Raw genomic sequence first — 17,354 nt, forward strand, 5'->3', positions numbered from 1 at the left:
ATGCCATATTATATGCCCATACAGGTGTATGATAGATGGAGAGAATATAGTATTTTTAGTGTTTTATTTTCTCATGGCCCCTCTTTTTTATTCAGGATTTAGGTTCAGCTCTGTTACTTGCCTCTCTTTGCTTCAGTCTCTGTTTTGTTCCTCTGTTAACAGTGTTGGAACAGATGAGCTGGTCATTAAGATGCCTTCAGGCGAGCTGGGTGGCTGAACTTCTGTTCAGTGTTTGGCTTCTGAATTGTGTGCCTAAAATCTGATGTGCCTTCAGAGGGTCCTTGGTCATAGTCATATACTTTTTGGCACTTGAAAGTAACCCATTTTCTCATTGTATCAGGTAGCTTGAAATCCCTGCACTGCATTGTGCTGCATCATGGTGACGGGTTGTATGATATGTTGTCTTTTAACTGTTTTCTTTTTATCTTCTTTTTCTTTTCATTCTGTTTTTTTGGATTCAGTTGCACTGTTTTCTACAAGAAGGATTTTCTGTTGTTGCCTCAGAAGTGCACTTTCTTAGTGTCTGATTTCTTATATTTGTGTTATCCTTCAAATTGTATTCTAGTTTTCTTCCTTGGTTCTGAAAGGTGTTGATTTGTTATTTTCCCAAGAGGATTTATGGTTTTATGTGGGAATTAACCCTGGATCAAACTGTTACTGGACTGGACTTTCACACTGTAGGACCTCTGCCTGTCAAATGTTTAACCTTAAACAGCATGGTTAGAGCAAAGTAGTCTTATTAGCATGACTCGTTAATGTGAATTACAACAGTTATCTCACACACGCAGTTCAGTGTAATTTCATTTGCAACAGAAAATCTTACAGTATATTCTGTATATTGGGAATTTAGCATCCGTCTTCTGTTCGTTTTCTGTTTACCTATGTTGAAGAGTAATTTTATTGTGTATCACATACAGAGACAAAACAAAAACAGCAAGCAAAGACAGAGAGATCAGAGATCCGGTTTCTGGAACAAAATTACCTTCAGGGGTTCAGACAGTGAAGGCACAGCGCAGTATGTTGGTGTGTGTGTTCAAAGATGGAAGCCCAGGGTGAATCTCTCCTGTGCATGAATGACAAAAGCCACGTCTATGTTTTCATTCTTTCCTAACTCCAACAAGCTTATTTTCCATTTTGTGTGTTAGTGTCTGTGTGTTTTCCTCCTCATCTCTTATGTTTCTCTAAAAGCTCCCTCGCCTTAACTGCTCTTCTTTCTCTGTGTGTGACTTTGCAGGGGGTGAAGCCTGGCAGTTTTGACAAGGTAGCCATTCCTGAGGTGAAGGAAATTATAGAGGGTTGCATCAGAACAAACAAAGATGAGAGGTGAGTCACACAAACACAATCAGTTGTTTTGATGGATTTGTATTTTGGAGGTCCTGTTGTCCACTACAGTTAAATTAGATTTACAGACATTTGCCGTCAGTGTTGAAGGTTAATAAAACGAACTGGATCACCCTGGTATTGCTATACTCAGAAATTCTCAGTGGTTCGGTTCAAATGAATTGCCCAATTTAGTTCTACACAGATAGAGAGACAGAACAGTAAAATCTTGTGTTCTCTAAATCCTGTTCTAACTCCTCGGTCAGAAATAAGAACTGCTCTGTTCTCTCTCCCCATGCCGTGGGTCTGCCAAAGCATTCACCGTAGTCTCTCATTTACTGCTTTAGAAACTTAACCAAAGCTAAACCTTCTCCCTCTATTGCACTCTCTCCTTTTCTTCTTTTTCTCATTGTACAAATCCAGTTACCTTGGTCTTTTGATGAAGCACAGTCATCTGATTCATTGTCATCCCAAAACACTGGTGGTCATTTTCAGGATTCCTTCTAACAAGAGCCACAAACTAAATGACACAATGTGAAATATAGTGCATGTTGAAGGCTGTCTTTAGACCAAATGTTGTCAACGTGTTTTGATTCCCAGCAGATTAATCAAATACCACGTCTCTCCCCTTAGCTTGTAAGTTGGAGATGAGCTCACAAGGCAGTCTTGAACAAATTGTTATTGAATAGTATCAAGAAATAAATCCACTTCTCCCTCATCACAAGCATTTTTTTTCTCCTCATTTTCTGTCTCCATCTAAATTTCCCAAAAATCCCTCATGGTTCGTTCCCTCATTTGTCCTCTCTTTCAAATCTGTCTTTGTATCTCTTGTTCCTCTAGGTATGCCATAAAGATCCTGCTGAACCACGCGTTCTTCCAGGAAGAGACAGGGGTCAGGGTTGAACTGGCTGAAGAGGATGATGGGGAAATGATCGCCATCAAACTTTGGCTCAGGATAGAAGACGTCAAGAAGCTCAAAGGCAAAGAACTTTTTTAAATCAGGTTTATCATTTATATGTGAGATAAATTTGAATTAATTTTAAGGAAAGTTTTTTGTCATTCCTGAAGTCTTAATTACCTTCGGTGCCATTATAAATTACCAGAGTACCCAATAAACACATACTTAGAACCATATTTGTCAAATATTAATTTGTAGCAGTTTTTCTTAGCTGCTGAAAAACTATAGATTTTCTTACTAACACAGGGGCAGCTGCATGACCAGCCATCTGTGCATTGTTTGTTTTTAGGCAAATACAAAGACAACGAAGCCATCGAGTTCTCTTTTGACCTGAATAAGGACGTACCTGAAGATGTGGCCCAGGAAATGGTATGCATGGAAAGAGGGGAGGATGTAATGGAAGGCTTGATGGTGTTATGGGTGGTGAGAGGAAGCGATGGATTATTCAAAAGAGTATAGACTGAAGGGAAGGATGTTGGATAGAAAGAACTACTGTATATGGTAAGGAGAGGTGCAAACAGAGGGATTGATGTATGAAGGGTTGTAGTTTTGGAGTTAGTTACAGATGGAGTTAAGAAATATGGCCTGTATCTGTCTGACTTGGCCTCTGCCCCCAGGTTGAGTCTGGCTACGTTGCCGAGGGTGACCATAAGACCATGGCCAAGGCCATCAAGGACCGTGTGTCTCTGATCCGGAGGAAGAGAGAACAGAGGCAGCTGGTGCGAGAAGAACAGGAGAAGAGAAAACTGGAGGCAGAGCAACAGCTACAGCAGCAGCAACAACAACAACATCAACAACATCAACAGCAACAAGAAACACTCAAAACTTCACACACACAGGTTTGTTGAATTTGTTAGTGACTTAGTTTGTAAGTATATTTTACACTGACACTGGTATTGCAGAGCATTCAACCCCATGCACAGTCTTGACTATTAATGGATTATTGTGTGATTCCACATGGTCCTTATTCCAGTTGTGGTATTCTACATTTCAATGTTATCAATGTGGACTTAATATTTGTAAAAATGTGAGTTTTTTCTGTCTTGTTACCTCTAGTTTAATCTCAGCTTGTGTTTGTTTACAGGCAGAGGTAGAGGAGACTGAAGTGGAGCAACAGCAGCCTCACTATCAACAGACTGGCATCTCACACATGTGTAAGACATACTGCAAACAACAGATATAGTTGATGTAGTAAACCCCTGCATCATCGCTTCCTGCAGTTTCCAGTTAAATTTATATATTACTGCCAGTAAAGACCTTTAAATAGTTAAACTTTGTTAAGATCAAGAAGGGTTTGGAAGGTTTTTATTAACACATAAGACTCATTTATAAAAGATTATTCCTATGATATGCTTATGTTTGATTCATAAGATCAGTAGTTATGAAAATGTGTTTCAACTTGTTTTGTTATTTTGTATGGAGATGAGAACATTCCCACGTTAAAGTCCTCCTGATATCTCAACACATTTTTCTCTCTCAGCTGAAGGAGGTATGGACAGCGGCCAGGGTTCCTCAGTTTTCTCTTCAGACTCCCCCCACCTGGGTCAGCTGACCATGTCGTACAGCTGCCCACCTTCCACCCAACCCCCCTCCCAGCCCCAGACCCCCTATCCCTCCACCCCCTCTGCTACCACGCAGCAACACCCGGGCTACGCCCAGCCGCCCCAGCCAATGGTGAGTGGTGATGTCACCCACATTAGATTTGATGCATGTGTAGGTTTCATTTGCACTGGTGCTGTGCTCACAGATGTGCTGAAAATGACTCATCAGTTTAAAGTGAGCACTGCATCGTGTTTTGGAGTGGGAGTGAGCTGAAATGACGTTTACAGTGTTTGTGAGTGGGTTGGAAATTCTAATTGCAGTCATGTGTTGAACAAAATACATGAGAGCATGCTGCTGTTCATTATTGTTATTATGACCTGAAGAAGAAGGATATTTTAGAGGGTATTTCTTGCCCAGTGAGGCATGTTAACTGCAGTGTTGTGCCAAGAGAAAGCAATGCATTTGACAAACACAACAGAGTCAATTTGTCAGCCAATATTTTAGTGATTTAGACAGTAAGTTATAATGCAGGCTGATATTTATTCAGACCTTCAGCTAGTAAGTCTGTTAATTGACATAGGCAGACAGCCAGTTATATGTAGTATGCCAGTAGCCATTCAGTTTCTGTTGTATTTCATGGCAGAGGACTGTCATTCACCTTTTCTTCAGCCTTCAAGATGTCATGCATCTCTTTCCTTCAGTCCTATTTTATCAACCAAGTGCCTCTTTCTTTCTCGTTCCTTCAAACCTCCTTGTACTGTATGTTAAAATCCATTTTTCTTTGTTATGAACCCTCATCTGTGCATGTTGTTTATTAAGTTATTATTCTTTTTATTACAGTTGTTTTGTTTTATATTTCTTTGTTTTATTCATTTATATTTGGACATATTCGCCTGAATACACGTCAGTCCATTCTCCTACTCTATATGGCCCATAGATCGTTTATGTGGCTTTCTTCAGTCACTCAGGGAATGTTTGCTAAGCATACTTGCTATTTTAACTATAATCCTCCACTGTTGACCTTTTAGCAGCCCTGAGTCAAACTCCTTGCTCAAGGCCACGTTATAAGCTAATGGAGAGGCGAGCAGTTCTCATTTAGTTTCTCGCACTAGACTTTTCCATCTAGTGACCTTTTGGCTGCTGTTGTGTTGTTCCAGATTACCAGCACCCACGCTGACCGACTTATCTTTGAACTAGAAAATTATTCTGTTTGTACACTGATTGATTGAATAACTTTGACTTTTTTTTAGGTCTGTCTTTCATAACATCAGACTGTGTAGACAGACTGACTTGTATTAAATAACTACTTAATGAATTATTTTGCATTATCATCCCCCTCTTATGCAATGGTGTGTTTATTTTTTATTTGGTTGTAAATGATATTGACTTTAGATACTTTTTCAGTTTCTTTTGTTGTTCTGTTTCATTTGGTCTTTTATTTGTCATTATTGCATTTGGTCACAGTTTATGAGTATTTGTGTTATTGTGTTTTGTGTTGTTATACGTTTTTAACACTATGATGCAGGACTTGTAAAGGTTTCATTCCATCAAGGAATTTTCTCTGGAATAACAGTCTTCCTAATAGAATGATTTTTTTTTTCTAAATCTTTTAATAATTTAGTTGCTGCTGTCTTGCTTGTTAAATTTGAAAAGTTAAAACAGTTTATTCAGTAACTTTTTTCAATCCTATAGTTGATTTTGTTTGTGTTTCCTTCACTTAATTTCTAAATTGTCATATGTTTTCCTGTTACTGTTGTCTCTGTGTTTTAGAATTTTTTTTGTGCTTTAATTTCTTTGTGTTTGTTTTTCATGTCGATCCCACCCTCTTCCATCACCCCTCCCTGGCCCTCAGCCTGCGTCGCGCCGTCGTCGAAGTCGTAGCATGTCCATTTGCGTCCCCCCCTCTTCCTACTCCTTTTCCCATGCTCCTCCACCCCTGGCAGTTCCTCCAAAGCAGCCCTCCACCCCTCCTCCAGATCTGTCCTCCTCATCCTCCTACACCATCACCTCCCCCTGCATGCCCCTCGCTGCCGAGAGGGATACATTCGCTGGGCGCCTCTCCAAGGCCCTGGAGACAGTCCTACCCCTTCACTCTGCCTCCTCTCTGCCCAGGGACAGGCAGCGGAGGGCCAGTCTACCTGCCCTGTTCTCCACCCCTGTAGGTTCACAATCTAAATCAACAGGGGCCACAGTGGTGGTGAGAAGCAGAGAGACAGGGAGAGAGACAAAGATTAGGGGTATGGGCCACACTGGTGTCTGAAATGAGGGATTGTTAAACTGCTAAAACAATTTGTTTTGTATTCACTACAAGAGTGCCCATTGTCACTGTAAATAGAAACACCTGACAAATTAAATGTTCCATTCAAGTATCAGTTATTTGCTCTAACTGCTGGGCGACACAGGATGAATGAAAGTATTCAGCTCACACAGAAAATTGAGTTTATTTTGCAAGATAACTGAAAGTGCAAGATAAGTTGCACAGTAGGAAAGTATTTAACTACGTTAGTACCACTGTAGCCTTCCTAGCCCCCCTTTTCTGAATGTTTGTGTTTACAGTATCTGTTGTCTTCATAGATTTCATATTAATTAAGTCTTTAGGTCACATCTATAGATTTAAGGCATTTTAAGTGGCACCTTTATCTTGAATATGTAAATTACTATGACGTCAGTTTTAGTTTGCTTTCAGACACTGTTGTGACTCTGCTGTTCTACCCATCCATTGCTCTTCCCTTCTCTCTCTCCCTCTAATAGACCACTTTGTGTTGTTATTAATTACACAATGATTTTCTCTGTGCATCTGCCATCCGGAAAACAGCTAATTTGACAGCTAAAATGGTTGAAGTTTCAGTTTTCAATTTTGGAAAGTTGCTTTATTCAAAATGTAAAGAAACAATTAAAAAAAGAAATGGCTTATATATCGGAACAGATCAGTGCCAGGGTTAGTAGCACCCATTTTTCCTTTTTGTGCCAGATGCTGCCAGGGCCTTTTCTCTTGCATCTCACCTTTTCAGTCTTTTGTAGGTATTTTTGGGCATTGTATGCCTCCTTTAGGCAGCTAATAGCAGAGACATTAAAGGAACCTGGAGAGAGATGAAAAAGGACATGCAAAGACTAGATGTGAACCAAGGATGTTGCGGCTGTCCTAACCCTGAGGAAACATAAAGCCTTATTGGAGAGGTTCAGAAAATAGAAAACATCAGCATCACACCATGAATCTGTCCTGCTCTGATTGGCTGGGCACCAAGGACAGCATTTGTAAAAAGCAAAAGTATTAGACACAATTATTAATGAAAACAGTCTGCAGCCAAAGCTCTCTTTCAGATTTTGTCCCAAAACCAAAAGAGAAGCAGTTACCTTGAATTATTTATGTATAGTTTGATTCATTTCCCTGTTCTCCAAATATTCTTTATGTTCTAATTCAGAATAGCAGCTATTCAGTTAAAAGGTCAGCATTTTGCAGGGACAAGTGGAAATAAAAGACAGTTTTCTTGAGTGCAGATGCATCCTGATATTGCTGAGCGTAGAGCAGCTGTTTTAGCATTTCATACTTCACTTTCTATCCACCCTTGCACTATCAGTGTATGTCCCTCTTTCTGTCTTGTCTCTGTGCTGCCCGTCTTTTGTTGTACCAGTGTCTCACTTTGTATGTCAGACTGTTGTAACCAACTTTGTATCTTTGCATTACCAGTTCGCTTCATCTCATTACATCTTTCAGCAGTTTTTAGATATATTCTGTCCTATGTTAACTACATACTTTTATTTCTAGTGTGGAGAGAGAATATATGTCCCTTTTTCCATTGGATTGCTAAAGTATGCTCTTTTTGACTGCATTTTCTCCATTTCATGTGGGCCTTTGCTGTGGTTCTCTATCTTTCACTCTCTGAGTTTCATTCTTAAATCCATTATATCTCACTGTCGCAGCAGCATTCAATGCCGCACCCCTACAGCGGAGGAACAAGCGTAGGAGGAGGAGCAGGCGGGAGCATTCCCCTCCCAACTCTTCCTGACCCCCCCACTATTTTCTTCCCTTCCATCCCTGAGCGTCCCATTTCCTTTTCACCTCCACCCACTGGGCCTCCAAAGGCCTACAACACCCAGCGACGCAAGAGCACGTCCATTCTCGAGGCACACACCCGACACTTCCAGCCTGCCTACACTCGCTATGGGAGCAGCCTGCACCCCTTTTCTGGGATGGAGGGTGTTGAGACCCCCTCCCTGTTTATGGTAAATCCTGGTTTTGCAGCAGCTGCCCAAAGACTTGGTGTTGGGGAGCCACTGCATCTCCCAGGACAATCTGACCCAAGTTTGTATGGCTATAAAGACATGAGAGCAGAACATGAGGAGGCAGTGAGGAGATTAAGTCTAAATCAAGCTGCCTTATTGGACCACTATGAAGCAATGGCATATGGAGGATATCCAATGACTGCACACCAGCTTGGTCACTTGAGTTTCCATCAGCAGAGGCAAGCAGCAGCTGCTGCTGCTAGTTTGGGTTTTGATCCTGGTCCTCCACCTCAACCAGGGTTCCTGCACCCTCACATCATGCAAAGAATGAGTGCACACAGTCCAATCCCTCCACCCTTACCTCCCATGAGTGCATCCACTGGTGGCTCTGTGTCGTCTTCATCATCTGAGGGCTGTTATCCTCCACCACAGCATGTTTCCCCCTCTGCCTTCCCTATATCTGCACCTCCAGTAATGGCTGATGCCCCACCATCTACTGGAAGTGTCTTTGAGTTTCATTTAGCTGCAGCTGCTGCTGCTGCAGCTGCCGCTGGAGACCCAAGCCTCCTGGCATCCAGACTTTACCGGGCCCGAAGAAGCTCCATGGATCTTCCTCTGGAGGACAACACTGGAACTGGATCAGGTGGTTCAGGCACCTACAGCCGTCTCCAGCCAGTGACAGAGGAGCTTTACACTTATGTCAGCCCTGAGCTCCCCTTACCTCCAGGAAGCCTTCTGCTTCACCACGCTGGTGTAAATACAAAGGACAGAAGCCCAGAACCTTCTAGTGACTCTTTGGCCTCCTCAGATGCAGGAGAGTTCCAGTCACCTCCTCCCCCACCTCTCCTCCCTCCTTTTGACTCCTCAGCTGCTCAGTCCATCCCTCACTCATCCTCCACCGTGCTCTATGATTCATCAGGGGGACTGCTCCACATAGATCCCCAGGGACATCCACCCTCCATGCAGAGCTTTCTCCCTCCCACTCCATCCACTGAGCTCCCGCCTGGGGGAGGATCATCAACTCATCTGGAGTCTCTGATGCAGAGCGCCTGGGCCCGGCATGGAGGGGTGGTACCAGCCCAACCCGATATGACATACCATGAGTCACTGCTGGCCATGCAGGCCGCTAACCCCACTCTGGTACTGAGTTAAGACCTTAAAAACACATCTAGACCCCTGGGTCAATTACTAGTTTAAATTACATAGTTCCTTTTTTTTCTTTTTTTGCAAAGGTCTTTAAACAGCTGTTGATTGATACATTGTAATTGCTATATTAGGGTATTATATGCTCTCTCTTTTTTGTTCAACTGCAAATTGTTAACACCTGATAGATTGAGAATTTCATATACATTGCCATAAACCTCTAACATTGTGAAGACAATGTTAAAGCATTCATTTTTTCACCATCCTGTGCCAATAAGGTCATTTACCAGTCTGCAAATTTTGGAACATTATACGTAATGTTCAGAATAGATAAATAAATAAAAAACACCAAGTAAAATGAATCAATCTAGAGGAAGTAGCTGAATGAATTTATAATAGTAATTTGACCCAGAGGCAGTTATACCAGTCCATGTTGTTTTTATACAGTACCGACCCAGGAGCCCCAGCTGATGCTTATTTGTCACTGTGTAGTCTTTGGTTGTGATTTTAACCCCCTCCAGTCACAGTTAATACCACTGAGAGAGTCTCAGGGTCTGCCTTCGTAATGTCTCACATTATTCTTTCTTTGACAGTGTTTGCTTATAGAAGAAGAATTTCTTGAAAAATTTGTCAAGAGCGTGGCTTTTGTCAGAACCACTTTAGAAGGGATTTACAGAGAGGGGCACGACCCAGAGAACATCTGGGAAAGACCAACACATAGGTTATTATTGTTAGTCAAGTAATAATTACTTTAAAAACAACATTCAGAAGGTAGTCTTTGAGACACTCTCTGGTGTACAAGCTTTATAAACAATCTAAGCCCCCTCATTTCTGTCTTTATTTTGTGTATTTGATTTATTTGTATCAGTAAGTAATATTTTGTCTGTATGTTCATATATGAATGTATATGAGAAATGTGTGTTTGTGCAGGTATACTGTGTGTGTATGGTATACTTGAATTTTTGCTCGTACAAATCCAAAGTCTGTTTGATCCAAAGATAAGTATGACTACCACTTGGTGAACATTGTATCTAGCTGTGTATTTTACATATCTACAAATGGAATATTATTATTATTTATGAATGTAAGATAATCATTGAAGTATAAAAAGGGTGCGAGACTTTGTTGATTTGTATGGTCAAACACACAGAAACATACAACAAAACTGAGGGGGTTTAGACAAACGTGGCAGTGTAACCATGCAGAGACATTTCATTTGTGTATTTTAGATTCTTTCTCTTATGTTGTGTCATAATTGCTGAAGGTCTTGGCTTCAAGTCAGTTCTTTATTTTTTTCATATTATGTTTTCATTTCCTGTTTAGACTGGAGAACAACTTCCCACACAGGGTTCAAAGGTTGCAGTTGAAAGTCATTAAACCCTTAGAACGCTGATATTATCAGTGTCATCTGAACTCTCTACATTTTTTCTTCAATCTTTGTTTTCTGTCATTTTCTCTATTTTCTGTTTCTTGTCATTTATCTTAAGTTCTTGGCATTTTGTTTATGAAATTTCTGTTGCTGTGAAATTTTTTAGTTTTGTTTACGTGACTGCTTATGATGTTAGAAAAAGGTAGGTAGCAGTGTGTCTGCTGCAACAATACTTAAGTGTAAGCTCCCACCACACGTTGTGAGGGAGGGCTTCATGACAAGTATGGAGTTGCATACGGCCTTCTAAGGGTTCAGTCATTGATAGATCAGTCATAGCTGCCTGTATGTTGCAGTCTGTCAGTAATAGTTAGTGATAATTCAGGTGGGATAAGTATAGCCCTGTAAGACTTGCTCACTAGGAATGTACCAGGATTAAAAATCAAAAGTGACTGATTTGAAAGTTTCTGGAAATGGAAATAGAAAAGAAACCTGCACTTGTTTTCTTAATTTGTTCAACATTTTTAAGCCAATCAGAACCTGGTTAAGGACCCTTGGGAAAATAAATTTCGGTTTAGTACTTTAAGTTTAATACTACAGAGTGTAATGTTTGGTGTCAGTAGTACAGCCTCTACTCTGTGCTTCATTGATTGTGTAACAGCCACTTATTATCACTGCCAATCATTTAGGGCCTGACCTGCATGTAAAAAAATCCCCTGTACTTACACCCTGCCTAACCCCCTGTACTGTTGTACATGCTACACTACAAGCTGTGTATACAGAATGTGCATATACATACAGTAGGTGTCGGTGTGCATATATCTGTTGCCAGATGGATTAGTGTGCTTAGGTGTTGTCTGTGTGCATGTGTGCATACACAAGAAGAAAATCTAGACTAAAAACTGATCACTAGAGAAGAAACTGCATCAGATCCTTGTGTTTGCACTCATGTACAGTCTGTGATCTGTAAGCTACAAACATGTTCTGATTGTTTCTTTGTTTCTCTCTCTCCTTGTTCCTAATCTCTCTTGATTTCTCACCCTCATCCCCCCATCGTTCTATATCGTACAACATTGCATCTCCTCCTCTGTCCATCTCTCTGTCTTTCTTTTCTTAATCTGTTTCTGAGCAGCAGATTCAGGCTCCCACCCCCCAGCCCTCGCCAGGACCCCCACTAGTCCCTTCCACCTCCCAGCCAGCTCCCTCTGGGACCTCCCAACAAGTAAGTCTACCAGAAAAACAACAGAAGAAACCAGTGCATTCAAGTTGCTTTTTATACATCCAGACTTTTTCGCTTCTCTTCCCTCTTCTCCTTACTTTATCAGTTTTCACTCATTTATAATGCCTCCCTTGATGTCCAAACCCCATAAAGATAAAATGCAAAAATAGATCCACGCTATTTTTGTGCTTGTACAGTAATAACTCATATGTCGGCTTTCTCTTTGAAGTTCTTGCCTTTGCTTCAAGGTAACCACTCCCACGGAGCTGACACTTTGCCTGCAGTAATACCACAGTCTTTTTGAAGAACTGTGTTTGCCCCCAGGACACACCACTGTTATAAACTAATTGCTGCCTAAACTGATTCGATTGAGCATGAAATTTGATGTTAATCAGAAATCAGATGTTTCTTGTTATAATACCATGGAATTTAATATTTTTTCTTGTTTGAACCAGCAAAACAGCCCCTCCTGCATGATAATATTCACCATGTTTATGTAGGAGTTGCATTCCAAACCAGTACACACGTCTATACATTTACCAAATATTTTTTTATAATAGTCATTTTGAAAAAGTTATAGCACAAAATGAATATCTAATTTTAAAGCTTTTTGTAGGTTGTTAAAAATAAGGAAATAATCAGTAAACAGGATTAAATATAAGTGGATGTAATAAGATGAAATTAATTTTCTATGTTGGCTTCTCATAACTGGGATTAGAGTTTATCCAGGTTATTATCACTAGGACAAGACTGCACTAGTTACAAAAGCATCAAACCAAAAAAACAATGTTGATGTTCATGTAAATCTTTATATTCCTTTATTCAATAATTTCCTGTCTCCTTTCTCTCTCTCTCTCTCTCTCCCTCTCCCTCTCCCTCCCCCTCTCACACACACTCTTTCTCTGTGTGTGGGTTTCTCTCCAGGTTGTTTCAGCCAGTCAGAGCAGTACATCAGTTCAGAGCCCCACACACACAGCTCTGCCACAGGCGACTTCACAGGTATAGCAACTCTTTTAAATTCAGTATATAGCACAATACTTACTAAACACATTCATAATGTACTGAAGCTGGGACTGGTTCCTGGGCCTCAGGTGCTGGATTGAATTCAGTGTCCACCATTAATGTCTGCATTCATCTTTACTGTCAAACACCCCTACCTACATGCTTATACAGACAGTAATTATGCACATTTCTTAGCTGAAGTGACTCATTACAGTCTTTGTGAGCACACTGCAGAGTTAATGTAAGTTCCAAACATCTCTATTAGCATTGCTTTCCCATGTACTTCACACTACATATATTCATATATGGAAACATGGACGCCCTTAGAGACAAATATGGACATTTAGAAATGCTCAGACATTTATACTTACACAGTTAATTAGCTCCACATTTGGTGGAGACATAGCAAAACTTTCTACATAGTATTAGAAGGATCTTTGTACCTATATCAAATGACAGGAAGCAAGTGTACATGGAAAACCAGTCAAACTGTGCCATCTATGTCTTGGTTAGTCATGTTGCCTGTAAACAAATAGAAAAAAAAAATCAAAGGTCTAAGTGTAACTATTGCATGCTTTGCACATCCTGAATTGGCTCTTTTTTCACTTTTAACTTTGCTTCTTTGTTGACTGAGTCTTTATTTTTCTTTCCACTCTCTTGCCTGCTCGTCGGCATGCTGCCTGTTTATCACATGGTTTGTTTTTATGTGTGTTTGTACATTTGTACGTGTCTGTCTGTATGCATGTATGTTTGTGCGTTGGGTGATATGTTTATGATTTTATAAACCAAATTGATGGGTGTATCTGTGTATTTAGTTGTGTGACCTCAGTCCATCTCCCAGTATAGAACACCTTTATCTTTTGTACCAAGCTGCCCAGTTGGTTCTGGTTCAGGTACCATTATGTATGGCAGTGTACTGTAGGTGCCTGTATGCATCTATCCTTATGTATAAGTGTGTCTTTGTTTGTGTGCATCTTAGTAAGTATGTATCAGTGTGATTTGGTTGGTGAAGCTGTTTGACATTGAACAGAATATTGGTAAGCAGAATAATCCCTCTTGTTTTTGTGCTTTTTGGATATAACTCTGTCTTGTGCTGATACCAGTAGTTAGTAGTTTTCGTTTGTTCACCCCAGATGTTTCCACTAACCACCTGATTGAAAGCATGGATGCAAATGCATGAGAAGATTTTATGGAAATTAAGATCAGAACTAATAGCACAGTGAAAGGTAAATATGGGAAACAGTGGGAAAAGTGTATAGAGTCAGTGATTCAGTCCATTGTGCTGTATGGTGTAAAGAAGAGAATCTCGCCACCTGAAGATTTATAGACAGGACATATTTTGTAAGTTGAAATGTCATATAGCGGCTACGTACATCTGTAAAATGAGCAATGATGCAAAATATTTTAAACTTGTAGATGTGATGATTAGAGGGATTATAACTTTTTAAGTGTAATGTTTGACATGAGATTCAAGTGTATTTTCTGTCACTGCTGTATTTCGAGCAGTAGAATCGTCTTGTCAGGAGTGGTTCTTGATGGCAGATGTTTGAAGCATTTAGAGATCACCTACCTAGTAACAGCAAATTAACCTGTCACAGTTTTTATTTTTGCGTTGTATGCATTAATAGACAGTAAGATTATAGACTGTAGCATGCTAAAAGACAGCAAATTTGTTTGTGACTTTTCTATATCAGTAAGTTAATTTTGACTAATTTTACATGTGCTACAAGTATTATTTTATAGAATTTGTAATTTGAAACATAGTAGTATCAAGAACTTTTCATTCTGCCTGTAGCATGTAAGTATTTTCATCCATGACCTTGAAACCTTTTAATTCCAACAACTCAGTGAAGATTTGCAAACTATTTTTGTCGTCATTATCTCCAAGTCATGACTTTTTATGGCAGAGTAAAGCACGTGAGCTAAAGGACTAACCTCAGCGTAGCTCATTAATCATATTGGAAAGTCTCAGTAGGAAGAAATGTTTGAGTCGGTTTTTAACCCTGTATCCCCATGTGTAATATGGTATTAAAGAGTGTTGTCCATCTGCATTGCACAAAGAATGTTCTTGGTCTTGCACCACCTTTAAAACTGTGCTGTACACTGTCTGTGGAAGTTTTGTTCTCTGGTTGCATGGTCATAGAGTGGTGTGTGTTTAACACGATTGTCATGTCACAAAGTTTGTTGTTTGAGGACCTTGTGATGTTGTCATGAATAGACTTGATCCATGTTCCAGTCGTCTTGCTCGAAAATTTGCTTGTTGAGGGTCTTAGAGTCAAATGTGTCGGTGATGGGTCAGTGAACTACGGATGGTTCTTTCCCCAGGAGTCTTGATTGTAACATGATTTATCATGGAGACCAATGAAGAGTCATAGGCTGACAGGTCTGTTATCTGCTCTTTTCCAAAGCACATTCATCTTATGATGTAAAGCCAATATTGTTTAAGTAAAGACCATCCTCAGCTCACTGTGCCGTTACCAAGGTGATTGGCTGTAGTTTGCCAATCTGCCTGCACAGCTGATCACTTGATGGGTTTATCTACCTTCCTCTGATGTTGCTCCCTTCCTTTCCTCACTTTTTACTCGTCCTCGCCTCACTTGCTGTCTCCTCCTCCCTTCATTTTCTTTCCTGTCTCTTCTTCTTCCTCTCCCCGGCCTCTCCTCCTCTTCTCAGCCCAGTGTAACTCCATCTACCTCTACCGTTTCCTTGGTGACGCACCCCTCTCCGTCGCCATCCCTTCCTATAACCATGCCGTCAGCGGCCGTGGCTTCCCCACCTTCTTCTCTGCCACTCCCTGTTGGGGTGGTGCCTACTATTGTTTCCCCTCCTCCTCCTCCTGTGCCCACATCTGTGCCTCAGCCATTGGCCACCGTGGTGCCAATCATCAGTGTAGTCACCGCCCCGCCTGATACTCCCTTGGAAGCCCCTCCCCAGGTACTGGTTATAGACGGTCAAACCTACCAAGTGTATGTCGTGTCCCTGGTAAATGTCCTTAAGTTAAATGATGTATGCTGCTGTTAGAAATCATTTACCAGAGTAGTGACTCCCAAACTTTTTTAACCCAGGCACTGCCTGATACTGTGTGTTGTTTTGAATGTCAGTCATATTGTAGTGTTGCATTTGTCATCAGTTGTTGGGTATTTTACTCTGGTTTTATTAAGAGAAGTATTCCATATTTGCTCAAACTTATTTGAATTGTATTGTCTAAGTTGTGTGTCATGTACAGAAATCGGAGTGATAACTAATGGTGCCCGTGTGGCAAACTATTTTGTCTGATTTTACAAGCTTTATGATTCGTTGGTGGTTTACTGTGCATTTACTCAAAATAACCAGTTTGGTGTTTCATGTTGAAGAGCTTGTGTGGCTCAGTTTGACTGTAGCAGCACTGATTTATTTATTAGTGGAAAAAACCCGCAATCAAGTAATAATTGCTGGGAAAGATTTCCGGGTTGTTTGTGTGATGACGCTGAGCCAGTGAAAGACTGAAAACATCTGTAAAAACTGTAAAACACAGCTTTGATTGGTCCACAAATAATTGGTTTTAATAGAGCCAATCTATCACTGTCTGCTGATTTCTCTTCGGTCCAAGTGCTAGAGTCGGCCTCAGATGAACTCCTCGTTCAGACCTCATGTTTCTTTTATTTCTACATGATCCTTTATGAGACAAAGTTGCATGTTTTATTGGAGATACTGTATCTAAATAAATACAATACAGTTCATTTTCTCTTTTTCTCTGTTCCTGCTTTGCTTCTTTTGTTTCATGCTCTAGTTTAAGTTGTTGTTTGACCCAGTTCTTATCTGGTTTGTCCTGAGTCTACTCTCTAGATTTTAATTCAGTTGAGTTCCAGTTATTTTAAAATCATGAAGGCATTGCTTGAATTCTACTTAGGATTCTGTCTTACTCTGCTTATATTCCATGCTTTCCTGCTGTATTTCTCTCCTCAAAATTTTTCCTGGTGGTGGTGGTTGTGTTGTTGGTGCTACTTGGTCATACTGAGTGAGTATATGTGTGCATTTTCATGTGCCTGTGTGTGTTTCAGTCTGCCTCTCAGTCTTCAGAGCTGTCCCAGTCCCAGCTACAGCCACCTCAAGTTCTCTCATCTATAGAGAGGTAATAAATGAGTGCACACAGTCTACAGTCTTTGATCAAAAGCAAATGTTCCTGATCACATTTAGTCTTTGTGATGCTTTCTATCACTCAGTGCCTTTTTACTTCTTTTCCTCGTATTATATTTGCCTTTCGTCTCTCCTTTCGCCCTCAGTGGCCACTCTGAGACTTCAGGTCTGAGTGACGGCAACGAGGGGGGAGGAGGTCGCCATGAAGGTCGATCCACCAAGCGACATCAGAGACGCTCTGTACGAAGTCGATCACGCCATGAGAAGACCTCCAAGGCGAAACTCAATGTTCTCAATGTAATGGCACATTCCATAAAACCTATAATGTCATAATTAAACAGTAAATCCTCTTTGGTGCTTTTCCCAGCACTGTCTGTATTTATTGGTTGTTACACTGTTATGAGTTGCAGTAAAAGTAATGAAAACAGCATCTGTTTATATTCTATCACCTTCTTTCTAATTGT

The 17,354-nt window shown here is 40.5% G+C and overlaps 1 protein-coding gene across 1 annotated transcript in view; it reads left to right on the forward strand.

Moving 5' to 3' along the window:
• wnk1b (WNK lysine deficient protein kinase 1b) overlaps positions 1-17,354 on the forward strand; it is an 87,966-nt gene that overhangs the window by 50,334 nt on the left and 20,278 nt on the right. The window contains exons 6-18 of the mRNA XM_051077585.1: positions 1,235-1,323; positions 2,161-2,300; positions 2,568-2,647; positions 2,896-3,117; positions 3,363-3,432; positions 3,759-3,952; positions 5,673-5,978; positions 7,742-9,184; positions 11,686-11,775; positions 12,697-12,771; positions 15,448-15,708; positions 16,815-16,885; positions 17,037-17,187. Coding sequence (XP_050933542.1) covers positions 1,235-1,323; positions 2,161-2,300; positions 2,568-2,647; positions 2,896-3,117; positions 3,363-3,432; positions 3,759-3,952; positions 5,673-5,978; positions 7,742-9,184; positions 11,686-11,775; positions 12,697-12,771; positions 15,448-15,708; positions 16,815-16,885; positions 17,037-17,187 — 3,192 coding nt within the window. The remainder of the gene's footprint in view (positions 1-1,234; positions 1,324-2,160; positions 2,301-2,567; positions 2,648-2,895; positions 3,118-3,362; positions 3,433-3,758; positions 3,953-5,672; positions 5,979-7,741; positions 9,185-11,685; positions 11,776-12,696; positions 12,772-15,447; positions 15,709-16,814; positions 16,886-17,036; positions 17,188-17,354) is intronic.

Source organism: Lates calcarifer, linkage group LG18, assembly GCF_001640805.2.
Source record: "Lates calcarifer isolate ASB-BC8 linkage group LG18, TLL_Latcal_v3, whole genome shotgun sequence".
NCBI classification, from domain to species: Eukaryota; Metazoa; Chordata; class Actinopteri; family Centropomidae; genus Lates; species Lates calcarifer.